Raw genomic sequence first — 26,604 nt, forward strand, 5'->3', positions numbered from 1 at the left:
TTGTTTAATGCCAATGTAGTATAGTTATGAAAATCAGCGTGGTCTCATTCAATTAAAAGAACTAATACTTTTATGCACTAGAAAATGTCATGAAACCATAAATTATAAGATTTTACATTTTACAACGTTTTCCACTTACTTGTGGTGAACACACCATCGGTCATTGTAAAATATCATAAAATACACAAGAATCCCATTTGCACTTGATTACAATTTAAAAAAAAAAAAAATGACATTCGAATTCTGGACCAGTAGAAATGTATGAAAGGTGGTCTTGTCCTTTCCTTTCCATTGTAAAAGACAAAAAGAACTTTAGAATGTTTTGCTTTTTAGTTTTGATGGGCAAAATGTCGTAAATTTTAAAATGTTGCGCTTTAGGACATTTTGAACCTAAATTCGATTAGATATAGTAAACACCTGTACAGAGTCATAAATTCATATACCATGATGTTGTACACTTGGTTATTTATAATAGAGGTTGGTCAAGTGGTGACAATATTTATTTTTTGGTGGGAATTTCTCGAAACTTCTCTTGTTGACGCCAAATTATTGGTGACCCCATTCATTGCATAGAAAAATTATGGATCGATCTCGACACCCAAACAAAAATATTAATTACATCTACACATTAGGAGCATTACCATTTAGTAGTATTAAGCTCACATAAATTACATTATAATTGGACTGTTGAGGTGACTCTGATCTTAATAGGATTATCTGGACTAAACCCAGGAGAATACAAAATTTGGCCAAGCACATGATATGATTGGATATATCAATATTTGAACACAATCACCGGAATTCTCTTTACCTAAGGTATTGAATGGTCTCAAACGAGAAAGGTACTTCCACAATAATAATAAGTTTTGCAACACTGTCCAAAAAAAAAAAAAAAATTTGCACCAACCATTCCAAAAATATTTCTCCATACATAACATTGGCAAAATGGCGATGAAAAATGCCATATAATTTGTAGACGATAAAGTTTTATGTATCAACTCGTGGATGATTGGATTTTCATTATACATACATACATACATATATATATATATATCAATCAATCATGACATATTGATAAAGACATCAAATTCCTATTTGCAAACGGCCTAAATAACCCATTAAAATAATGAAAGAGTCTCAGGTAAATAACCAAACTCGCCTTCACTTTATTTACCATGTATTACACTAGGAACACCCCAGCTAGGGAATAATCAAACCACACTTAGTTAGGTCCTTGGGCGAGGACTCTTAAACATTGACAAAAGGGTAAATCTCGTATCCAAAGTTGCAGCTCCCGCCAACCACTCGCCCACCTTCCTTCCCGTCGCAACAGCTCGGAAGCTCGCCGATTGCGCCCTCGAGACACTCCTTGCACTCGGTCGCCGATAGATCCCTCGTGCACTGCACCAATCCGTACAGCTTCGTCTTATCCTCCAGTCCCATCTCTCCAGTCGCGTACAGCTTTGGCACAGTGTAAGCCTCCTCGACCAGCCCGGTTAGCAGCCCCCTTACTTTGCCGTTGAACGCCTCCGGGTGGCTCACGTTGTTCACGTTCCACATGTAGAACTTGTTGGCATTGTCGATCTGGCCGAAGAAGTCGGTGTCAAGGTACTTGAACATGCAGTTGTCATACCAGATTATCGCCCCCTTGTTGCGAGGGCAGCGGCGGCGGATCTCAGCGCCAGCGTCCGCCACGCAGGCCTTGCAGTTGATGGCGATGTGTCGCCCCGGCACAGCGCGAGGCCATAGACCTGGTCTTGGTATTGGCCGATGGAGCCGAGGCCAAAGCCCGAGGAAGGGGTCTTGGTGTAGAGGAAGCTGGTGAGCTTGTTGAGGTTGGATTCGTACGGGCTACCTGCGGTGAAGTTCTCGGAGGAGGAGCAGAAGTGGGAGAGAGGGTCGGCGCCGAGGGTGGCCTGGAGGAGGAGGGCGGAACAGAGCGAGAGCAAGACAAAGCGGGCCGAAGACATGTCGTTACTTAAAGATTTGATATGAATGTGCTGTGAGGTGAAGTCGTGTCACCTTCGTGTTGTGTTTGTGATGAAAATGAGATGAGTATGTTATTTCCATGCATACATATATATAGGCGGTGAGGGGATATGAGAGGACATCTTCGAAGGTGGAAATTGTCGTGGTTTGACCAAGGGGAAGGAATTTCAGACGTACGACTTTTTCTTTCGCAGCTTCACATGTTCGATTTTTACCGTGTAGAAATCTTCAATCATGGGCGGCGTCGGAGTTTTTTAAAAGAGTTGGGTTTAAATTAATGGATTAGCTCGCGGATTACGCGATTACTCGGCCGCAAATGTGGGCTACGACAACTTGAGAAACTATCGTATTATATTGAACAAAGATGGCTCGAGAAAGTCTTATGTATCGGATTCATTTTGGGGGAGAGAAGGTCCATTTTCGCAAGGAATTGTTCTCACTTGTGTAACTAAGTTGACGCAGGAACCTTCAATAGGCATTAAAAGGCTAAATTATACAGGAAGATGTAGGTCCGCTTTAGGTCTAATGACTCCATCAAAGTATGCTAAACATGACTAGGCAATCATTAACGGAAAAGGAGATGAGCTGCCGTGGGCTATGCTAATTCTTCCATCTCTACCCGCTTAAAGAAATGTGAAAAAATCAATAACCATCATACCGTAGGGAGGAATAGTAGCGTCACCGATGTAAAGATTGGCTGATGAAATTGATTTGTGCAGTTTTATATGGCCGTTTGCTATCATGCCATACATGATCAAGTTAAATAAAATTACCATTTGAAGTATTTTTGTGTGTCATTGGGAGTGTCGGCAGCTAGTTAATTGCTAATGTTCTCCTCTATCGACTCTGGCAATTCCTATTCAATTAGATTGGGTAATTACGGAATTACAAAGGTACGTGACTTTCGAGTGTAATTATCATTAAAGTTTGTATGCATGAAAATAAATTGGCAGATCAAGTCCTTAATTCTCATTAGAGCTTAGTAAGATCTGCGAATTCGTTTGAAAGATTGAAAAATTATTTCAAAAGAAATTATGTGATTCGATACTTGTGGGTTACTGGTGTAATTGGAAATTGGAAAACATTAAAATTATCACGAGATATTTTCACCATCTCTATTTATAAAAAAAAATTGTTCATTTATAATTATAGATCGTTTAATCAAACAATGCACATGATATGATGCGAATATACGCAACTTTATTGCTACAATTACCAAACGATAAATAGGATATAATAAATCCATGAATTTCATATATTATCATATCCAGTCTTATCCTTATTAGAAATCTAGACAACGAACGTAGCCTAAGAGTACGTAAATTATGCAAGCAAGTGACTCGCAGTATTTTAATAGAAATGAGTCTAATACCATAAAATTGGAGTAGAAACTAAGTCTAATATCATATTAGAAAGTCCACCCCAAAAGTTTAAGCACATAGGTAAAAAGAGATCCGCATGTACATCAAAAGCACATAAACCACGTATATAAGTGATCCACAATATTTTACTAGAAACGAATATATTTCTTGTGTAATTATTTATTTTTGCTTAATACAGTGATTTCCAACATCAGCACATAAAATAATGTAACAAATTTATAATTTTACTGATGACCGATTCGCAGAGCATGATAACATCCCCTAAGACAATAGCAGATGACGTTCATTTGACTGCTAAATTGCGTTTACTGGGCAAAACAGAATTTTAAAATTCTAGAGAATTGGTGATGTCGGTTAATCACACACGTTTCCAGCGTCCTCTTTAGTCAGCGTCGCTGATTATCTCAATTTTCTTCTGATCTTGTTGTGACTTGGCCAATTATCTATGCTACGAAGAATTATCTATCTCACCTCTGGCAACAAATCACCCAGTAATGAAATACTCAAATGTTTTTGAATTTCCAACAAGAACGTATGTAAATTATTTGCGTCATTTTGCCTTATTGAATATAGTAGTTCTCTCGGAGAGCGTATCTTGCACTTTCGAAGGCATGCGAATCAGCAACTTGCTGAATCAACCAAAGCCCTTTGTCTCATCCATAATTTAAGAGGGGTCATCTACGGCTAATAGGTTTGGAATAAGGACTTTGCAATTATGAACGCAAGAAAATTTTTCAAAGAGGGGGCAACTGGAAGAGTTTTTGAAATTATAGAATGTGATTTGGATGGTACTATAAATCTATTATTTTTGTTTTATAACGCTGTAGTATAGTTATGAAAATCAGCGAGGCCTCATTCAATTAAAAAAATTAATACTTTTATGTATTCTAAAATGTCGTGACACCATAAATTTTAAGATCATACATTTTACAACGTTTTCCACATACTTGTGGTAAAAACACCATTGATCATCGTAAAATGTCACAAAATACACAAAAGAATTCCATTTGCACTTGATTACAATTAAAAAAATGAAATTGTAAAAGACAATAAATATTTTAGAACGTTTTGCTTTTTAGTTAAGGTGAGCAAAATGTCGTAAATTAAAATTTTGTGCTTTAGGAAATTTTGAATCTAAATTCATTTATATAGAGTGAACGCCTTTACAACGTCATAAATCCATGTACTATGATGTTCTATACTAGTTAGTTATGATAGCTAAAGGTGGTTGGCCAAGTGGTGGCAATAGTTATTTTCCTAGTTGGAGTTTCTCCAAACCATCTCTCGTTGACACCAAATTTATGGTGGACCCATTCATCGCATAGAAAAATTATGGATTCATCCCGATTCCTAAATAAAAATATTATTAGATTACATCTGCACATCTGAAGCATTATCATTTAGTAATATTAAGCCCACATAAATTGCATTATAATTGGATTGAGTTAAGTGAGGTAGCTCTGACCTTAACAGGATTATCTGGACTAAGCTCAAGAGAACACAAAATTCAGCCAAGACTATAGTAGTTAAAATTTCACATATGGGATGCACGAAAGGAAGTTAAATTAGAAACGATTGCAACAAGAAAGCATACGGAACTCAAAACTTTGGTCATTGGATAGGGAATGAAAGAGATATCTTTATTTTCTCGTCTTGAATATTACACAATTTCTTCTTATAACGAAAGAGTCGGATTTATTCCCCACTCTCCTTCACTTTATTTTCCGTAATTTCCGCTAGGAACACCCTAGCTAGAGGATGATCAAACCATGCCAAGGTCCTTGAGCAAGGACTCTTAAACATTGACAAAAGGGTAAATCTCGTATCGGAAGTTGCAGCTCCCGCCGACCACTCGCCCACCTTCCTTTCCGTCGCAACAGCTCGGAAGCTCACCGATTGCGCCCTCCAGACACTTCTCGCACTCGGTTGCCGACAGATCCCTCGTGCACTGCACCAATCCGTACAGCTTCGTCTTACTGTCCACTCCCTTCTCTCCAGCGGCGTACAGCCTCGGAATTGAGGAGGCTGCCTTAGCCAGCCTGGTCAGCATCGCCCTTACCTTGCCGTTGAACAACGCAGGGTCGCTCACGTCGTTCAGGTTCCACATGTAGAACTTGTTGGTTTTGTCGATCTGGCCGAAGAAGTCAGCGTCGAGGTACTTGAACATGCAGTCATCGTACCAGATTATCGCCCCCTTGTTGCGAGGGCAGCGGCGGCGGATCTCAGCGCCAGCGTCTGCTACACAGGTCTTGCAGACTGAGGGTGATGCGTCGCCTCGGCACAATGCAAGGCCAAAGACCTGGTTTTGGTATTGGCCGATGGAGCTGAGGCCAAAGCCTGAGGGAGGGGTCTTGGTGTAGAGGAAGCTGGTGAGCTTGTTGAGGTTGGATTCATACGGGCTGCTCACGGTGAAGTTCTCAGGGTTGGAGCAAAAGTGGAAGAGTGGGTCGGCGCCGAGGGCGGCCCTGAGGAGGAGGGCGGAACAGAGCGAGAGCAAGATAAAGCGGGCCGAAGACATATTGTTACTTAAAGATATGATGATATGATATGAATGTGCTGTGAGATGAAGTTGTGTCACCTTCGTGCTGTGTCTGTGATGAGGATGAGACGAGAGTGTTGTTTGCATGCATATTTATAGGCATTGAGGGGATATCAGTTGAGCCGTCAAATTGTCATGGTTTTTGACCAAAAGGAAGGAGTTTCAAAGGCTGCGAATTCTTTCTTTTCCAGCGTCGCAACTTCGATTCTTTCACCGCGGGCGCCGTCGTTGGAAAAATTTAAAAGAGATGGGGTTGAATAAAGTGGATTAGCTTGGAGATCACTTCGCCGAAAATGTGGGCTAAAACCACTTGAGAAACTATTGTATTATGTTCAATCACAGATGATTAGCTAAATATTCTTCCGACGGATTGATTTTGAGGAGAGAAGGCCAATTCTCGCAAGAAATCGTTGGTGTATCTATATACGTAGGATGCTACACTTTGCATTAAAAGGGTAAGTTATGCAGGAAGATGTAGGTCCACTTTAGGGTTGATGAATCTTATCAAAGTAAGGTAAAAATTAATGATGTCGCAGACTTCACAAGGCCATCTTCAGTGAAAAAGGAGATGAAATTTAGAGAGTTGGTATTTTTCTATGCTTTGAATAGCTGTTCATATGTTTTATACGCATTCGAAACGATCATGTGACCGCCAACCAGTATCTCATGGAAGGAAGCAAAATGGAGGCAATCGTGATAGCAATAGTAGTGGCATCACCAGTGTAAAGACTTGTTTATTGATTTGTGCAGTCATATCCGGCCGTTTGTCGCTATGCCATAGCATAATATGACCAAGTTCAATCCACGACTTTATCATTTGAATCAGTTTTATAATATTGGTAGGAATGCCAAGCGCTAATTAATTGACAGCCATAGTCCTACTCTATTCTACTCTACACTCAACTGCGAGAAGGTGGGGATTTGAACACCTCCCCCTTCCATGGAAGGGTGAACCAATCGGAAAAATTACCAAAAATGTCATAAATCTATTGCACTTGTATTAATTGAGTTTTAAACTTTTTAATTTAATCAATTTAATGCTAAACATTTTTAAAGATTGGCAAGATAAATTTGCCAACATAGTCAATCTAGACAATTTTGGTCAGAAACCACCTGGTGTAGACACCAGCCACCCTATATAACATGGTGGGCAATGACATAAACAAATTTTATTAATTTAATATTTTCAAAAAATTTATTTATTTTATATTTTATCTTTTTATTTCTCCTTCTTCCTTTGTCAATTGCTAGGCCTTTATGATGGTCAGCAACCAGCCAAAAGTAATGACCGGCAAGGTCGAGCCTCGCCTGAAGATAATGAGTCACCCCTCATTAGCTCCTAGGGAGATCTCGGCCAGGGCGTCCTCACCCAAGGCTGGTGAGGGCAACCCTGGCTAGCCATCATCGAGGCCGAGCAACCGATAGAGGAAGAAGGAGAATAAAAAAAGGAAAAAAAAAGAAAAAAATCGATAAATATCAATAAAAGTTGTTTACGTCATTACCGGCATGATGACCAATATCCACGTTAGTAATTTTCAATCAAAATTAGTCAGATGGACTATATTAACAAATTTTCAATGGGTTTTGAATTGAATTAACTAAAATGAAAGGTTTAGAACTGAATTTGCACAAATATAATAGATTTATGAGTTTTTTGGTAATTTTGCCATGATGGTGGTTATACAAGTTTGTGACTTTTGAGAGTCCTTACCATTAAAGTTTGGACGTATGAGATTACGGATTAACAGACCAAGCCCTTCTTTTTGGGTCCTAGCCACTTGAAGTATAATTAAATTTTTGTCGCATTTTTGTGTTGCGCCATTTGTGCTACTACGATTGTCATCAACCATCATTTCAAAGTATCATCACTTAATTCGACTGGAAACCATATTTTTTACTTCCTTCTTCTTGTCATCTTATATACCATTTCAAGGTCATTATAAGTAATAATTGGAAAGAGTATCATTTTACATAGCGAGAGTGGAAAAGAGATCATCTCTGCGAGCATGACATAAACAATGACGTCGGGAAAAAACAGTGAATGAAATTAGCGAAAAGTTTAAAAATCTAATACAACGATAATGAAAAGGTACTTTTATGTTGTACTAATTATCAATCGCGAATGCTATCCTTATATCCATGAATACCTATACCTCTATATAATTTGGGCAGGTTCATTTGGTATGGGATAATTGTCCAAAAAGTTCTAAGCTTGTAATATGATAATTAGTTCATTTCTAAAATTTTCAATTATATCAATTTAGTCATGATTCTTTTAATAATTTACCAATATACCTATCAACTTAGTTTGGTTAAAATTTGCTAACATGGAATCCAACTGTCTTACATGACAAGGACGTTGACAACTTTTACAACTTTATTTAATTTTTATTATATATTTATTTATTTTATAATTTTTTTTTCCTTGTTTCTTCCTTTTTTTGCCTTTGGTTGATCGTTGGTGCCGAAAACTGGCCATAGGCAAAGGTCACCCTTGGTGGCAACCCTTGCCCAAATGTGGTGAGGGCAACATTGGCTTGAAATGAGAGTCGGGGTGATCGTCGTTGCTAGCTCTAGCAAGGCGGAAAGCATGGCCCTCACTTGCGGCTAGTAGAAAAAGGAATAGAAAGGAAGAAAAAGAAAAAGCAAAACTAACTATAAAAACTAGCAATATTAGCACTAGTTGTACTATGCAAGACAATTGACATTACGTTAAAAATTTCCGTTTAAATTGGCCAGAAGGATTACATTAACAAATTGTTATAATGTTTAAACTAAATTAGCACAATTAAAAATGTTGGAGTAAATTGATCATCGTACAATATGTTCAAAATTTGTGGACAATTTGTACTATAGTATTTGTATTAGTTTGAAAAGGTTTTAGTTGCAGAGATACCCCACGAGAAAATTACAAATTATCCGGTAATGCACTCCACTTCCTCTTTCTGACATTAATTTTTGAAAGGATAGACTTGCGGGGCAAATGGGGAAAAGTAAACATCAAGGTTTGACTAGTTAGGCAAACACCACCTCGAACATATTTGTGCTCTCCTTGACGTATATCTTTCTAGAAGATATAAATTGGGTATTTCTCAATGCATTTTTTTATCTGGTCCAGACATATTTTTCAATAATTACTTAAGTCAGAAGTCTCTCTGACTAGAGCACAGAAGACGTAGCTGTCTCGCACTAGAGATTATTAAAAGGTTAATCCAAAAATTCAAAACTGAAACGTAAAGAGAAACTCTTTTTATATAAATGTATATAAATTTCTTAGACAAACGATATGACATACATTAACATCCTCTATTACGAGCAAATTGAATAGAAACGATATTAGGAATTTGATGAATAAAATAAAAATGAATTATTCCGTCTGCGATTTTTTAAATTATTGCTAGCGATACACGGTGATTTGCAACATTAGCACATAAAATAATATTAAATATTAATTGGTCAGAGCATGTCCTGGAATGACATTCCATCTGGTGGTAGACTGCGTTTACTGGGCAAATCAGAATTTTAAAAATTCTGGAGGGTTGGTGAATTTAGGTAATTACGCACATTTTGCAGTGCCCTCTTCGTCAGCGCCGCTGTTTCCAAGACAAATTAGAATTTTAAAAATTCCAATCTCGTGTGTGACTGGGCATATTCCAAGGCTCTCGCTTGGAATTCGAAATTGCACTTCCGCATGGTTAAAAAAACATAAATTTTGTCCGGATCATCATTTTCTGTGTTCATTCTGCTGGAACGACTTTTGTTTTATCATTTCATCAGAGTGAAGGAATAATATACTAGTTTAATAAATGCATTTGGTTTAACTAAAACTTTAATATATGACATTACACTACGGTACATGTATCCAAGGTGCTCAACTTTTATTTTATTCGGCGAATCTAATAGTCCAATCTTCATTTATTTCTCATGTCAGCACCACACAATTTTCTAATAGACATTTGCAAAAAATGATTAACAATATGATAGAATTAAGTACATTAAAAATTCTAAACATCCATTATTATCATGCAAATTCAAAAGAAAAAACTCCTAAACCATTATCATATGAAAAAGTCATCACTACATATTTTTAATAGATATCTTTAAAAAAATAATTAAAAATAGGGCATATTAAGTATGTTAAAAAATCTAAACATCCAAAATCATCATGCAACTTCAGAAGAAAAGGCTCCCAAAAACATTATTACATGGAAGAGAAGAATTAATCAATTGGACTATCGGTCACGCTGAATCAGATGAAAGTTGAGCACTTAAAATACACGGACTATATTGTAAGACATATATGTAACTCATTAACACAATAACTAGTGGCTTATCTGCCAAAAAAACTACTTTGTATTGGAAAAGAGGGTAGCCGGTTTCGTCCTGAATGGCAAGATGGCAAGATATAAGCTTAAATCAAAAGTGGGCTCCACGTTTTTCTTGGTCTTCACAATTGGAAACTTTAAAAAAAGTGGCAACCGCATACTGAAACTGTGAGGAATAATTTAAGTGACAACGGCGTCTCCAGCCACATCGGCATGAAAAAACGCGAGCCTTTCATTAGCAGGCATTGTTGATTAATAGTTTCTATGGAGCGCATCTTGCGCTTTTAGAGAAATGCTAATGAATAGTTCCTATAGACCGCATCTTTTATCAGCAAGCGTTGTGTCGTCCCTACTTCAAGAGGGTCATCCATGGCTTATAGGTTTGAAAGTAATTGCGAATCCTACCCATATCGCCAACGCCAACCACCACTATCGACGACCGAGTTTTTGCCATTTTGACCTAAATCGTTGCTGAAGTTGCTTAACTCGAATCGTGTGCTGATCCACGTTCCCATGCTCACCTTGTGATCCGATGTCTTGTGTCCGTAATACGAGCTGAGTCCATACAAGACGTTCTCCCAATTGATTTGGTTCACTTGTATGCAAAGCAAGATTGAGGAACATAACCTCGAGATACGATGCTTGGCATATCTCACTTTTCAAGAAACAAACCTAAGTTCACATTCATTTCTATGAGAAACTCGTTATGTGTTTGCGCATATTGTGATAATCGGCGATCTACCGTGTACATCGTCATAAATGATCTTCTAGATCTAAAATCGTCAAAAGAGGCAAGTCAGACTTGATCAAGCTACATACTTCAGCTCTGGCAGGTTTCTTCTATTCAATCTTACCCATATTCATCTTCTAATTTCACTCAGATCACGATTAGTAGACATAATTCGAAACTCAAACCTCAATCCAGGTAATGAAATGTGTGATTTTCCCGAAAATCTCGGTATTATCCCATTCCACTGTGTGTATCCCTCCTTTTGTTAAATTTCATACTCAGTCCTGTTGATATCGTATGTATGAGTTTATGATTCAAACCTTTAATTGAATAAAAATCCGAAACATAAAACATATACTCAAACTCTGGAAGCAGAGACGGAAAGGAAATTGGTCATTTCTGAGACAGCTAAAGGTGCATATAGATCAGCTCTTCTTCTTTGCATTCTTTGATGGCAATGTCCAGCACTTCATTATTGGAGGAAGGCAACACATTGCAGCATTGCCGTCTCGGCGCCTGCAACTGAGTCCGACACAAAAACACAATCTCAGTCACTCACTTCCAAACCCGGTCCAAAATTCAGTAAATAATCAAGACTTACCTGCTTCTTAGTGAGGTCCATTTTGTGTGCATACACTCTGATCTCCTTGATTTTCCTCGGGGAACCGCCGTCGTACTCACAATTCAGATCCGCTCTCTTGTAAGTGGTCTTAGTCCTGCCCTTGCTCTTGGATATCTTCTCGAAAAAGAAGATCGTGGGCCTGGCACACTCAACCGGATGCAGTTCCCTGGTGTTGAAAACGTACGCTTCCGTCAATGGATTTCCACTTCTCCAATGCCGGAACGTCTGTCCCACTTTGATCGCATCGGGCAAGTACACGTGGTTTGGGAACACTTGGATGGCATATCCCCAGGATACAGAGATGGTCCACGAGAACCACCTGTCGTAGCAAACCGTTTGTTGCAGAATTCTCTGTGGGTCAGCGTTCGCTGCTTTGAAGAAATGTTGCAGGGCATGGAGAGTGTTCATTCCGGGGAAAAGTGGGTCTATTTGGTCTAGACTGTGGATGGAGACCAAAGGTGTCACTGGATGCGCCGTCAGTAGACCAAGCGCATTGCCACGGATGTCGAACTGGTTCCATTTAATTTGAAGATGGCCGCGACAAAGTTGATGATGGCGACAAGATTAGGATAAAGATTAGTAAAATAGCCAAATGGCAATGTCTAGTCTGACTTCAGTATATATGGAATTCCATCATGGAAGAGACTGTAAATGGCATATATGTACTTAATGCAAAGATACTGAAGTGATAGGCATGAGAAATAGATAAATACTCTTGATCAATCAAAGCATACGAAGATGGCTATTTTTCGCCAGTTGTGCATATGGAGAATCTCATTTCTCGGTAAGAGAGGATGTCGATCTCAAATACGCTATTTTTGTGCCAAATTACAGTTTCAAACCCAAGCGTGCATTGTTGGCCAGAAACACTCCAGAATTAATTAGCATCTCAACTGCAAAGCGTAAGAGCAGACAGAATTGCTGTTTAAGAAACTCAAATATCCAGAGTCAAACTGTACCTAATGTGCAAATAGTCAAAATATACAGGCAAAGCTTACTTTTAGGGGCATGACAAGCTGTAATGTAAAGCTCGAGCTTAGATTTCAATGCATAGTGATATCCATGACAAAGCACTCGATGAGAAAGATCGATAAGAGGGCTGTTTTGCTTGAATGGAAAAGACGAAGCAATACCTGATGGAAACCAGGCTCATGAATCATCCCAATTCCAAGCTCTGCCAAGCAAGCAAAGACCCGACCATCGCCCCCATAGAGATGAGCATAACGATCCATACATGAGTCGATCACTCTTGCCAAGACCTTGGCCAACGGTGAACTTATGGCAATACCCGCTCCTAAAAATGCCATCTTGAATCCGAATTCTCTGTTCTGCTCAAGATTTTCTGAGTTAGCCCCGATATAGTGCCATAGCCTGTGGTCGTACTTCGAAAGAGTCTTCACTAAATTCTCTGTAATAAAAACACTGCTTTCATCCGCGAAGACGTACCATCGAACGTTAGAATGGTTACGGGCTACAGCTTCAAGGACCATGCGGGCTATACGGATCTGAAACCTGTGCTGAGCTCCGTGAGTGTATCGGAATCCCGATGTATCTTCAGATACACACAAAGGAGGAAGAGAAGAAGTGTCGTTGTAGGAATCTGCATCTGGAGGCAGTCTGTCAAGAAAGGCGCAGCCTCGCATGGTGTGCGAATTCCACCAGAGCTTGACATACTCCTTGCTCTTAGGCCACGAATCTTGACTCGTGAAGATGCCGAACACAATATGATTGAGGTTCGTCGGAGTAGATAACTCTTGCAAGGGCGAGTATAGAGATGAATACTTGGAAGTAGATAGTATGAATAGCAAGACCAACAAGTAGATAATCAATATCGAAGATAAAACTTTTAAAAGGTTAATTAACCGAGAGGAAGAGTGGGTTTTGGTAGGAGACTGCAGAGGTTGCATTTTAACAGCACAACACAAAACAATGTTAATCTTCGCTCCCCTGATGCAAAAACATCACATTTCTCGGTGATTGGAGAGAGAGAGAGAGAGAGAAAGAGAGAGGCAATCTCTATCTACAGATGAAAGAGCCTTTGGACTTGTAAAACTTGATACCAGATTGATTCAAGTCAACGGGCTAATTGAGTGAGAAGATGGAGAATTATGTTCACACAATTCTATGGCATTGAAACAAGCAGCAACTTTAGTTCCAAAGTCTAAAACGATTGCTTAAAGTGCACTTTTACCAAACTAAGAGCCACCTACATGTGCAGAACCAGACAATCAGGCACTTGTATTGGAGGAATGAGTCCAGATTCAGCAACTCCATGCAAAAGCGATCGCATCAAGTCATTTGCACCCGGTATAAATATTTTAATTTAATACCAAACTAATGGACATTAGGAGTGTCAAAACCAACCTTCAGATACCATTTATTGCTTACACTAAATGCAGGTATTTCTGGAATCTAAAGCAACTTTTATTGAGCTCTGACACATTAATTAATTTAAAGTACCTGATCGACTCCAAGTAATATACTATCCAATGAATGCACCCTCAAAAGAAAAATCGAAGATCTGATGCAAAACAGAGTGTATAAGTAACAGAAACAGCTTGTTCCAAATTTTAAGATGCACGTAAATAACCAACAGAAGATACAAGGCAAATAACTAACAGAAGATGCAACAAGAATGGAAATCTTGCACCCAAATTTGAGAGCTTATCATTGCCGTATCACCAAACCAGAATATTCAGGTGTTGCAATACAATCGATGAAGTATAGATTGCACCAATTGTGTCAACTTTTAAATTCCCAGAGCAACTTATTTAAATCAATAGAAAAACATCAGCTCTTTTGCAAAATTTGGAAACCGCAATATTACATTGCTCAGCAACGTTATGCCTCTGCTGCACTGCAACCTCACATCCAATCTCTTCAGACAATTCCTCCTTAAGATAAAGCCATAAACCAATGAGCCAAATAGCTTTCAGCCTATGAATCACTCTTGAAGAGCCTGCGCAAGAAGAGTCAACCCACCTTTCACCTTTACGACCCAGTCCAGCAGTCTGCGAGGAAGAGATAATTCTGCTCCAAATGCCCAGGAACACAAAGCACAGCTGGCAGTACCTCCAACAGTAATGCTAGTGATACAAAGGCCAGTCCATGCTATCGATTTGCAAAGTGATGCGTATTATACAAACAACGGCCTGCCACATTACTGTGTAACCTCCTAATCTACCTCGAAGACCTAAACTAATGGGAGTTCTTGCGATGTGCTATCTCTCCACAAGAAAGAATCTTCTCATTCCTGACCTGCACACAGCAAGAACCACTTGCTATAATAATAGATTATGGAGAGAGAGCAGAAGAGTAGAAGCCCAACAATTACTCGTTTCACGAGCTGTAGACATCACCAGACTAAAGTTATTAAACACACTCACCTTCTCGACTAGCATTTAACTTATGGAAAAAAAGCTTCACTTGGCTCTCGGATTTCGCAAATATATTGATCAAAGATTTGGAATGCTAGTTTAATATATGAGAACTTTTAACCCAAGATAAGGAGTTCATCAACATATTAACAATCAACAAAATATCTCCTAATAACTTTTAGATGAAGGAATCTCATGAAAGTTGTATTTATTTAAATCATATAAACCAATGATACATGAAAGTTGTCTTCAATGAGGTTAATAAATCAACTTTAGTCAGTAATCTATGAAGGCGATTTACTCTAGCTTTGCTTCATCCATTCCTAGATGAAGAAGGATAGAGCATTGATTGTTGGGTGTCTACAAAGTCATAATCTTACCAAAGCCTATTGTAACATTAATATAACAAACTGAGTTCAACTTTTCCTGCATTCGTGACCCATAAGCCATCATCAACATGATTATGCAAACATCACCATCTTCATCATTATTAGCAACAATTAATATCAAAATGCATGAAGACATGACTATGTTGAAAACAGGAACAGACTTACAGTTTAGAATTTTGACTCTGGCAGCTCCAAGATAGTCTTGAGAGCTTCTTATCTTCCAGTGAGGAAATCTTAATTGCTACAGCAGAAGCCAGCTAAAACTGCATTGAAATAAGTTCGTTATCACCGCATTGTCTGATATGGATAACCATTGATCCATTGATGATGGGCAGAACATCACAGCACTGACGACGCAGGGCCTTCATCTGAAAAGAAGAGAGAATAAGAACTTGTTAAGACAACCCAACTCAATACAAAAGGAAAATTCATTAAAGCTTTTAGGACATTGGTAGTGTTAAATGAGACAAAATAGGATGTCTCAGATATAGAGCATTCAGAGGGAAGGAATCCAAATCCATAAAAGATCTACCTGTTCGATATCATGCTCTAGCTTCCTTGAAAACACAGTGATCTTTTTTAGGTTCTTCAATGCGTTTCCTCTGATACAATGCCCGACGATCTGCCCCTCATAGCTGCTCCGGACACCATTCTCGTCTGACAAAATACTATGCAAAAAGAAAGTAACAGGTCTTTTGCAGGGATCCTTGGGAAATTCCCTTGTGTTGAACATATAGCGACTTGAACCGGCACTAATACTCCTTCTCCATGGAGTGAAGGTTCTCTGCAATGCAAGGAGGTCTGGAAGAAGCTCATTGCCCTCATAAACCTGGACCGCATAGCCCCACGAAACAGAAATACTCAAAGATTTCGTACGATCATAGCAGACACTTTGTTGCAAGACCCTGGCAGGGTCAACATTTACAGCTTCAAAAAGAAGCTCCAAAGCTTGGGTTTTATTCATGTTGGGGAAGATTGGATCCACCGCATCCAAATGATGAAGGGACACCAGCGGTGACAATGGATGAGCAGTCAACAGGCCAAACAAATTCCCACGCATATCAACCTGCAATGCACTATCGCTGTTCAAGAATCTATTGAGCCTGACATACACCTCACTTAATCAACCTCAGATACATCAACGTGAGTTATTTGGATAGTACATTGTCACTGACCATCGCACAATACATGATTTCCAACAAATATGACATGTAACAATCAACAGAGATCAACCCCACCCCCACCCCAATTAAGGAGGCAACTAGAATTTAGAACATCATCATGTAGCTTTAGATTCCTCAATTTCACTGTACTTAAATGCTTATGATGATAAAGTTTAAAACTTACAAAAAAACAGCACTTTCCCAGAACACTAACCACTCATTCAGACATCATTCGGTGATCAGAAATCTAAACCAATGGTAGCACCGAGACTTTCATTGTTTGCTTGAACAAATATTTGCACCAAAGTAAAACTCCACGGCTCAAATTGGTATTGCACTAACTACTCTGTACAACGAATTCAAATAAACAAGGACAATCTCCAAATTAATTAGCTTGCTATATTCAACTCGGGAAAGATAAATATTGCATGAAAGAAAACAAATTTGGGTACCTGATGGAACCCGGGTTCATGAGTCAATCCGACCCCCAACTCCGCCAAGCACGAGAAGATCCTGGCATCGCTTCCATACAAATGCGAGTACCGCACGAGGCACGAGTCCAAGACCCGGGCCAACGCAACCGCAAGTGATCCACTTATCGCAAATCCACCGCCCCCAAAGGCCATGTCGAAGGAGTACTTGATGTTCTGGTCGTAGCTCTCCGAATTGCTCCCGACATAGTACCACTTGTTGTGATCATACTTGGACAGCACACTGACCAAATTGTCCACGAAGAACACCGTGTCGTCGTCCCCGAACACGTACCACCGAACCCCCGGCTCCCGGCGGTCCGCGACCTCCTTGACGACCCGGGCCACCCGGATCGCCGACCGGAGGCCGCCGGGGAAAGTGTACGGGAACCGGGAGGTGTCCTCGGAGACCAAGGTGGGCGGGAGGTCCGGGGCGGGGCCGCCGTCGGGGAGGCGGTCGAGGAAGGCGAGGGCGCGGGTGGAGTTGGGGAGTACCAGAGGCGGAGGTAGGGCCGGCGGCGGGGGAAGGAGAGGGAGGAGGAGGCGACGGCGAAGAGGAGGTGGCGGCGGGAGGTCGGGGTCGCGGGGGTGGCCTGCGGGGGAGCACGGGGAGCGTGGAGGAGGGAGGCGGCCTGGCGGTGGTTGGAGAGGAGGAGGTAGAAGATGCACGAGAGGGAGAGGGCGAGGAGGAGGTTCTTGACGCGCGACGGCGAGAGGGTCTTGAGGACGGCGGATGAGGTCGAAGAAGACGGCATGTCGCCCGGCGCACGGCGGCGGATCTTGATTCGCGGCGGTGGCGGTGGCAGTGGCAGTGGCGGTGGCGGTGTCGTGAACGGTGGGTCTTTGAACGGTGGGTTGGTTTGGAGATATATAAAGAGACAAGCGCGACCCTACTCGATTTTGCCTTGGTTTTCACGTCGGCCCGCGGACGTCGCGATACGATGTTACTTCCGGTTCTTGATTTTACGTTACGGTGTCATTTCCGGTTCTTGATTTTCTTGGAGCAGCCCAAGATCGGGAACTTCATGTGAGCCAGTTCCCTTTTTGGCTTAGTTTCTACTTGCAAGGAGATATTTCCCGTCTTGGAGAGATTGAAACTCAATCAAGAAAATCTAGTCAGTCCACTTTCTAAATGATTTTTGAGTAACATGGCGCTTACTACGCGTGGACCGACTTCATTACACCTTGCGGATCATGTTATGTTTTCGGAAAGGGAATTCGGGTCTTGTGTTAGCATTGCTAGCTTCATCTTCTATTCTCGATGCGATGGTGTCGGTTTACGGAGCTCCATTGATACGTGCCGGTTTTGCATTTCCTTCCGCAAACATACGAACAAGTTAGATGTATCAACCGTAGATATTTAACCAAAAGTTACTATAAAGCGTCTTTTACTATTGATTTGGACCCTTTATTACATATGCAACTCCATATTCAAAGAAAAGAAAAATAAAAAAGAAAAGTAAATAAAAAATAAAAAATAATAATTTGAACTTTTGAAAAAGTATAAAGAAAGAAAGATGCGTGGCTTGTAGGGATATAAGATAAGAGAGAACAAGCAAGAGGCCGGCAACCGACCAAGAAAGGAGGAAACGAAGAAAAGAAAATTAATAAAAATAATAAAATAAATTAGAAGAAACTAGATCCGGCACAATTTGGTCCGTGCGTCTCTTAACGGAACGCAGTTTACCAAATTTGCAGAGCACGAGAACAGTGATCGACCGTGTAGCATGAAGAGAATCCAAAAGTTAGGACATCAGCCTGACAGGACAGTCCATAAATTGCAAGAGTTACAATTGCAAGAATTGCAGTCACAGATTGTCAACTAAAATATCCCAATCATGAGAAGCACTTGCCAATGCAGATATGCTTTTCCTCACTCAAAGATGGAAGGCAATGAAATTTTGGAAAAGAGAAGGCTTTAGATTATGCAGATTGGAGATGGCAGATGCATTATTCACCCCGATCAGTAGCTCGGGTAAGAAGGAAGATACCACCAAGGCCGTGATGCACAATCTGAAATCAGCATATATTAGTGAAATAGTAAAGAGACCTTAGGTTGAGAGCAGAAGCAGAATGCTCCCCCAACTCAAGACAGGGCAATTAGACCTGCGAAGAACGCACTCGCACCTGTCAACGTAAAAGCAGGATTGATCATATACTATCTGCTATCTAGGCAAGAATAATCACGGCCCGAGTTATGACATCCAAATAGTGTTCATGTATTAATCATTTATACAGATTGTCATCATCAGTGACTGATGATTAGAATGTGACTGTCGAAAGTCGTCATTCATAAATAATTAGGAGAGTTACCTTATTCTGTCTGAACTTGTCTTTCAAGAACTGAGTTTACGATATGGGTCAGAAGTCCCTCGTCCCGAGAGGGTCGTAATCATACGTTTCCCCAGCTTTTACAAATCGACCTTTCACGCGTTTTCTCGTGTCTGCTCTGGCTTTCCGAGAGGCATATCTTATTTGTTTCCCAAACCTGCAGACGACAGAAGTGCAGATCTATTAACATCTAGAAACCGAAAGTCCGTACAAGCATCAGCCACAGTTGAAACTGTTGGATAGTTTTTTATGACCTTGTAGTTCCCATTTTCAAGCATAAAAAGAACGTATTTCTAACATTCTTAAAGTTGAGGAACTTACGTTCTTGTTTTCTTCTTTTCATTATATCTCATCTTAGCTTTATCTCTCGCCTGCGGACAACTCGCCTCTAGTTTTGATTCCCACGGTGATTCACCAGTTAGAAATACCGGCGACATTCCACAGTCTTGGTAATCAGCTGCGCTACTTTCCCCAGTGATATTCGACAGGGATAGCGATACGCTTGAATGAACCGGGCCAGTAGGATATCCAAAATTCAAATTTCTGGTACCCCCAGGACTCATAAGCATGCAATTCGCGCCTCCCTTCATAGACTGCACCCCATTTACTGAACTGGCCATGTAAGAGGAGTGAATAGATACCGAGTCCTGTTGCACCGAGGACGATGCCTGAAGAAACGGTAAAGGTGACTGTGAGAATAGATCAAAAGGTATTATTCTCAAGTACAGCAAAAAGGAAAAATGAAAGCGAAAGAACACGGAGAAAGCTCGGCAGAAATTTTTCTTCCGCAACAGACGATGCAATATGACTGCTGGAATCTGTCATGCTTAGTTTGAGAAATGGTATCGTTCATGTTATCTGTAGATCAATGCTAGCTGACCTCCATGGCATTCTCGATCGGTCCATTTGACTCAGTTGCAGACAGATTTTTCTCCATCAAAAGGCTCTCCATATCTCCGTCTTCAAAAGGAAACCTGTTCTGATTAGGTTGATAGCCCAAAATCTCATCACCATTTCCATGATGAGGAAGATTTTCCATGCCAAGACTCTGGCAAAGATCGCTGCTCCCATGAAACCCGAGATTTTTGGAACCGGAGCAACCCAAGGGCACCTGCAATTTGTGCAATAAGGGACTCAAAGGATTAGTCTGGATGTTCATCAACAGATTCTGCAGCAAACAGTTTGCTTGCACCCCTCTTCGGCCTAAACATCGACTCTCTTCTCAATGAAATAAGAAACTGAGACAAAAGAAGCATTACCTTGGGCAAATTAAGTTCCCGAGCAGCGAAAGGTGCTTGATCTTTGCATAACTGTGCATAGTTTGCGTTAGGTGTCAGCAAGGCAGTCGACCCCATCCATGGCCCAAACTCATTTAGCTTGCTTATCGCCATCCCGAACGAACCCTCACAGTCCCTATTCTCCAACAAGCTGCTCATGCCATTGCCATCCATCGGCAGAGCGCTCAGCGGCCCCCACCTGCTATCCAAATCGCTCGAACAAGGCGGATCAAGAACCGAGGACCATAAACTCGTGAACTCCGACAACGTAGGGCAACCCGTGTAGCAGTTCAGCACCTGGCGACGGTGTCCAGCCCCAGAGCACCCATTGCCACTCCAATCACAGTCTTGGCACAACGACAATTTCTCGTCCATACATCGAACCGCGGCATGCTGCGAACAGCACTTGTCGCACAGCAAGGACCGCGCATGACGACGCGAGAGCGAATTAGCGGAGTGGACGCATCCATCGCACTGCAGACAAAGGCGGGCCGAGTCCGATTTGCAGTATACCACAGCCCTCACTATACCACAGAAGTCGCACACAGGATCCATACCTTGACAATTCCCTCCTTCGTTCCTCCTTCCTCTCGTGTGCTTTTCGCTCGAATCCAGCTCTAGCCAGAACAGAACTTATTCTTTCCAAACTCCTGGGCAACCAACGAACCCTGCGACGAATCCCCACCACCTCAGGAGGGTCCGACGCACATTCACCCGAGATCAAGAAATGCCAAACCCATTTAGCAGACGCGGACAGAAGCCACTTCTACCGAAGCAAATCGAGATAGCCGAGCTCAAGGCATTCTGAGGAGGCGAGTTCGGTCATCCATTACTTCTTAAAAGGAAAAAAGAACGCTTTGCCCTGCCGAGACATGCAACGTGATGGCGAGATGCGGTTGAGCTGAACATCTTCGGGCAAGTGCTGGCTGAGTTTTTATTGACGCTGTTCCTGAGTTTTCTGGGGGAGCGCCATGTGGCCGCATGTGAGCTTCAAAACTGATACAGTGTTGGGGGTGATATGGATGGCCTCTCTCGAGAGTATCTGGTATGGCCAGCCGTCGAACTCGGACGCTGCTGATCTGGTGGTGGCAGTGGAAAGGCAATGAAGTAGGGGATCAACTTGTGGGTTCGTTGAGAATCTGGATTAGCATGGGTTGACGAGCTGAGGTCACTGTTTCCGCGGAGAAAGATAAATGGAAAACGAGAAAAAAGCAATGAAAAAATGCCTGCCGACGTGGTTGGGCGAGCTTGGCTTCTTGGTCGGGGGGACATGAATCGCTTGAGTTTGCAAGAAAATATTCAATCCGATTAGATTTTGCCAACGTTTTGTGTGGGAACGACCGGATTTAGCGGGATGGATGAACTCCACGGTGAACACATCTGTCTATCAATTCCACCGGGAAAATGTTTCCCGTTTTTTTCTCAATGTCCTCGAAGAACATTCGAGAAGCTTCGCAGGAGTTACGATCAAATCCGTTCGCCAAATGATCGGGATAAGTGCAAAAACCAAAGACGAGGTTTTGTTTTGGTCAATTGACGAATTAGGATGTTAAAAACCCACGATCGGATTTTGAGGTTGCCGTCGATAGAATTCAAGCACATGTCGTTTGTTGATGTGGCATTATGCTACGAAGGATGGCCGGCGATGACTAAACCGTCCCATCAGCAAATTTTGACGAATATTGATTAGGATTGCTATATTAGTATTTCGTGTAAAAGTTTTTAATTGAATTCATAAAATTAGGATTGAATTGATATTCGTATATTAAATTTAAGACTAATTGTAATTTGCCCGTTTCTAAAATGTTCTAAGGCATGAGGGACCACCAGCTTATTGAGATTATCATGAGGAGGTCAGTGGTGATTTCAATAGAGATTCATCCAATTTTAGGATATGGTGTGCAACGCCTTGAGATGATTGGCTTGTTCATTTCTTAATAGATTATTGCACGTGCATTAGTGTTTCTCTTATCAAAAGGTTGACAAAAGTTCCTTCCTTGGGTGAAAGAAAAGGGAGCAGATCCCGAAAATTACATCCTTGCTCCCTCAATAAAACATGATCCAATTTGATTTACCGAAAAATGGAGTAAACCTCTAGATGGCCCATCTAATACAAGATTATTACATGTAGGGGTAAGCATGGCCCGGATGGGCGGTTTCCACCTTGGAACCAGGAACTATCCCACTAAGGATCAATTCCAAAAAATTGGAATTAAGAATTGCTCGTTAGTTCCATGGAATCACCCAGGAATTGGACTACCAGTCCACCCAATTCCGCCTTGAATTTTTTTTTTTTTTTTTTGTCTTGGAAGAAACCCCAAACTTTAGGTCTAGTCACAATTCCGCCTTGAAATTTTGTTGTTTTGAAAAAAAAAAAAAAACCAGCTTGAAACTTTAGGTCTAATACCAAATCTACACTAATTTTTTTTGTCGAAAAGAAAATTGTCTATCCTAAATTTGCCTGGGTTAGCCCTCTGTCCAAATGTTGCGGTTAGTCATCCCTAATTTTTATATCCTAAAATGGTTTTATTTTGAAGATAATTTTCTATGTTGCTTTGCCGATGTGTATTTATCATTGATGTGGAAATGGAAATGTCATGTTAAGTTGAGACGGGAACATGGGGAACATTAAGAATAAATTAAAAGTTGATAAAAACTTTTAAACAAAACAAAATCCGGGGTAGATTTGGGACTAAACCTAAAATTTAGGGTTTTTCTAAGACAGAAGAAAGTTTGGGTCAGATTTAAGACTGGACCTAAAGTTTAGGGTTTTTTTTTTTTCCTAAGACCAAAATACATTTGGGGCAGATTTGGGACCAAATTTAAAGTCTAGGGTTTTAGGGAATTGACCCGAAAAATCTCGACCTGTTGAAAGAGCATATTTCCAATTCTGGAAATGAGTGTGACATCAAAGTGAAGAGATGAAGTTGATCTCTGAATCAAAGAAATGACCAGTTGCGAGTCCACCTCCATGATGTTTGTAAAATTATAGTTTTACTTAGTGCGGTTTGCTTTGCAATGTACTTCGAATTTCTTTCTTGTGAGTACATGTCCCTACCAGCAATTTGTTTATCTATTCTCAGCTCGTAGAATTAGAGTGATTTGGCCACATCCAATTTAAATCCTTTGATTTGCGCATGATGCTGAACCAAGCAACCGCGGATTTTTCTCCATCCTCTGAACCACGGATCATTCTGGCCCAACAAGTTCTCGTGAAACAGATGTGCGGAACAACGAAATGAAACGGAGTTGCTCGAGCATGAAGTGTACCTTCTCGGACCGTGATTGAGCAAAACAAGCTACACAAAGTCCGCTTTCGAGATTGACCATTAGATCATTTGGGATACATTAATATGAATTTAAAAAGTTTTAATTGAAATTGTTGAAATATTATCCCACATCACTTAATAACGGGATTTAAATACTCTTTATATTTATATGATCTTCCTCCACTTATCAGTTTAAAATTTTGAATTAAACTTTCTAATATAATATCAGAGCTGGTATCATCCCTTTTGCGAATATGTCCCCATCCCCACTAGTCAAACTGCACATGTGTATATGCAATATAATGAGCTAGCGCATTTACAAAAATCTTTTGTTCTTATTATGTTGACATAAATTGAACTAATTGACAAGAACAGAAGCCGGGACCACAAAATTGATGATTGGGATTAAGCAAACCTGCAAGTGCATGAAGTTCTACATTGTCCGGAGAGGGGTCGAGATGACATGTTTCAGATCATGCATTCAGCGACTTCCATTCTGTTGGCATGGGACTACCGCTCTATGTCATTCTCCATCTCATGAGTTTTCACTTTATAACACGCACCGAAAGAACGGTCCCTCTCGTCGACCCAAACACAAGCCGGGGTTTCCAATGAACAAAGGGTCATCGCTGAAACCCGCTGCCACGATGAGGGTGATTGTTGTCGTGTCGGGGCGCGAACTGGCGACCGAAGTCACCCGCCAAGAGACCGTCCTGGAAATCAAGCAGAGATTGGAACGGTTTCTCGGTATCCCGACATCCTCACAAACTCTAGCCGTGTGCGGGTTGGAATTAGTAGACGGCCTCGACATGGATGACTACCCTTTCATCATCGAAGGAACCAAAATCCAACTCACCGTTGAAGACGCCAATCGTCCTCTATCTAATGGCTATAGCAAAATGCAGGTCGTCGTGAAGTTCCCCACGAGGAAAATCAGTGTGGAAGTCGATCAGACCGAGACGGTCCACAGCCTCAAGGAGAAGATACACATCCTGGAGGGTACGCCGATCTCCAGGATGTCGCTCTTCTTCTCCGGGAGAGAATTGGAGGACGATTTCCGGTCTCTGACCGAGTACGGTGTTGGGGAGTCTTCGGAAATAGTTATCTTCCTAAAGAACAGCAGCAGGCAGAGGCACGAGCCCCCTAGTAGGAGGCTCAGCATCGTGGTCCAGACCTCGTCGAGCCTGCTCAATGCAGCCGCAATTCCTCTGGAAATGAAGGACTCCTGCACCGTGGGTGACTTGAGGCAGATGCTGCTGAGCCGCCAGATTCTTCCCGCGGATGACTATATCTTCATACACAAGCAGAGGCTGATGCGCTGTGATTGCAGCCTGCGTTGGCACGGCGTGGAGGACGGCGAGACGCTCTATGTATTCAGAGGCACCGTGACGCGTGGTTCCTTCTGAGCCCCGACAACCGAGAAGTTTCGATCATTATGCAGACCACGAGAATCGAATCAACAGTAGTATTTATCTAGGTAGAAGTATCAATGGTCCAAACAAGTTGTTCTTTGTGCATTGATCTAGGCACAATGCGTCGGTTTTCTGTTTTCTTTCACATGTTAGCATCTTCCTCCTTTGAGGGTCTATCTTTTACATGTAAATCAATTTCATAGCCTAATCTCTGAACTCTAATTAACAATCTTATCAATTGAGAAAACTTTCTATCATGTAAATTGGAGTGAAGATTTGAGAAATACGGGCATGAAAAAAAAATAATCCAAAAGCCAATTTTAGCTAGTTTTTATTGTGTTGTAGATGTGAGCGTACAGTCCATACGCTTTAAAAGCTGCATCTCTTTTGAAATGAATGTGAATATAGAATTCTTAATTTAGAGCCGTCAGCTTAGTTTTGATCTTTATATGAAATTAACGAAGGTTTGCATTTTTAATTTGTAATAATTTGATTGAATGAGATAAGTCGAGGACAATACAAATGTTAATCACACTACGTGTAGATGCTATCTTTTGAGTAAATTCATGTTATCTTAAGAAAAAATTTATTAGCACAACAAAGATAGTCAATCTTGTACCTATTTTTATTAGATTAATGTAAGATGCCGTGTTTGTTGTGGCTATTGCAAACTACAGAAGTATTCGATGCCACGCCCACGTAGTCGTATAATATGCAAATTAAGACGCTGAAACTAAGGGACAACAATGTTTCTAAAAGAAGAGATTTTTAAGAATATAAAAGACAAAACGAAAGACATTAATTCAAGTTCAAATACTATGTAACGACTGTCTGATCTTCTGGAGAAGCATCGGCACTGTCGACGGCAACCGCCGGAGGTGGGGTTGATCAGAATCATCAGGATCAACGGGCTTGAAGAAGAGGTAAATGTGGGAGCCGTCCTTGATCCCTACATCGACGAGACGAGCCCCGTCTTCATCGTCCTTGATCGGATGTCTCCGATCACTGTCGCCGGGCAACAGGATCAGACGGTCGCAAGGGAGCTTCTGCTGAGCCCCGATCACCTGCTTGAGATCCGCCACCGTACTGTCGCCAGGCACGTCGGCAGAGAACAGGATTCCAGTCAAGATCTCCAACACCACCTTCATTTCTTGAAGTCTAAGCTCGTCGCGCCGTCCATTCTCGTGGGGCACGAGCCAACATGACCTTGGACTTCTTCGCGCATCCGGAACACGGCAATGCGCGATGCATTTTCGTGAGTTCTCGGTGGTTAGTTTTGGGCATGCCTTTGTGGTGGGTCTGAAGATCGGTTTGGGAATGAGAATTTTG

General features: G+C 41.1%; 6 protein-coding genes across 7 annotated transcripts; 1 reads left to right on the forward strand and 5 right to left on the reverse strand.

Moving 5' to 3' along the window:
• Window positions 1–1,205: 1,205 nt before the first annotated feature.
• Window positions 1,206–2,032, reverse strand: LOC104456541 (cysteine-rich repeat secretory protein 38). The gene is given in 2 exon segments (XM_010071353.3): window positions 1,206–1,709; window positions 1,712–2,032. Coding segments are annotated over 2 exon segments (720 nt in total). The 5' UTR covers window positions 1,971–2,032; the 3' UTR covers window positions 1,206–1,248.
• A 2,958-nt stretch (window positions 2,033–4,990) lies between these two features.
• Window positions 4,991–5,938, reverse strand: LOC104439833 (cysteine-rich repeat secretory protein 38). Its single transcript, XM_010052849.3, has one exon. The coding sequence runs from the start codon at window positions 5,887–5,889 to the stop codon at window positions 5,167–5,169; it is 723 nt and encodes a 240-aa protein (XP_010051151.2). The 5' UTR covers window positions 5,890–5,938; the 3' UTR covers window positions 4,991–5,166.
• Window positions 5,939–11,159: 5,221 nt separating this feature from the next.
• Window positions 11,160–14,704, reverse strand: LOC104439796. 2 transcript variants are annotated; one of them, XM_039300989.1, is made up of 5 exons: window positions 14,570–14,704; window positions 13,034–14,108; window positions 12,721–12,915; window positions 11,567–12,097; window positions 11,160–11,487 (listed from the first exon to the last, which is right to left on the reverse strand). In XM_039300989.1, the coding sequence occupies exons 2-5, from the start codon at window positions 13,034–13,036 to the stop codon at window positions 11,374–11,376; spliced, it is 843 nt and encodes a 280-aa protein (XP_039156923.1). In that variant the 5' UTR covers window positions 13,037–14,108; window positions 14,570–14,704; the 3' UTR covers window positions 11,160–11,373. The 2 variants fall into 2 exon arrangements, with proteins under 2 accessions (XP_039156923.1, XP_039156922.1); XM_039300988.1 differs by having other exon boundaries at window positions 12,721–14,108.
• LOC104439805 lies at window positions 14,199–17,839 on the reverse strand. The gene is given in 5 exon segments (XM_010052828.3): window positions 14,199–14,845; window positions 15,519–15,721; window positions 15,886–16,419; window positions 16,969–17,472; window positions 17,475–17,839. Coding segments are annotated over 4 exon segments (1,416 nt in total). The 5' UTR covers window positions 17,742–17,839; the 3' UTR covers window positions 14,199–14,845; window positions 15,519–15,610.
• Window positions 17,840–19,347: 1,508 nt separating this feature from the next.
• LOC104439785 (zinc finger protein CONSTANS-LIKE 12) lies at window positions 19,348–21,149 on the reverse strand. Its single transcript, XM_010052803.2, has 4 exons — window positions 20,577–21,149; window positions 20,198–20,428; window positions 19,639–19,985; window positions 19,348–19,474 (listed from the first exon to the last, which is right to left on the reverse strand). The coding sequence occupies exons 1-4, from the start codon at window positions 21,147–21,149 to the stop codon at window positions 19,348–19,350; spliced, it is 1,278 nt and encodes a 425-aa protein (XP_010051105.2).
• A 3,361-nt stretch (window positions 21,150–24,510) lies between these two features.
• LOC104456532 (polyubiquitin 8) lies at window positions 24,511–25,269 on the forward strand. Its single transcript, XM_010071340.2, has one exon. The coding sequence runs from the start codon at window positions 24,511–24,513 to the stop codon at window positions 25,267–25,269; it is 759 nt and encodes a 252-aa protein (XP_010069642.1).
• The last annotated feature ends 1,335 nt before the right edge of the window (window positions 25,270–26,604 follow it).

Source organism: Eucalyptus grandis, chromosome 8 (assembly GCF_016545825.1).
Source record: "Eucalyptus grandis isolate ANBG69807.140 chromosome 8, ASM1654582v1, whole genome shotgun sequence".
In the NCBI taxonomy this organism is placed as follows: domain Eukaryota; kingdom Viridiplantae; phylum Streptophyta; class Magnoliopsida; order Myrtales; family Myrtaceae; genus Eucalyptus; species Eucalyptus grandis.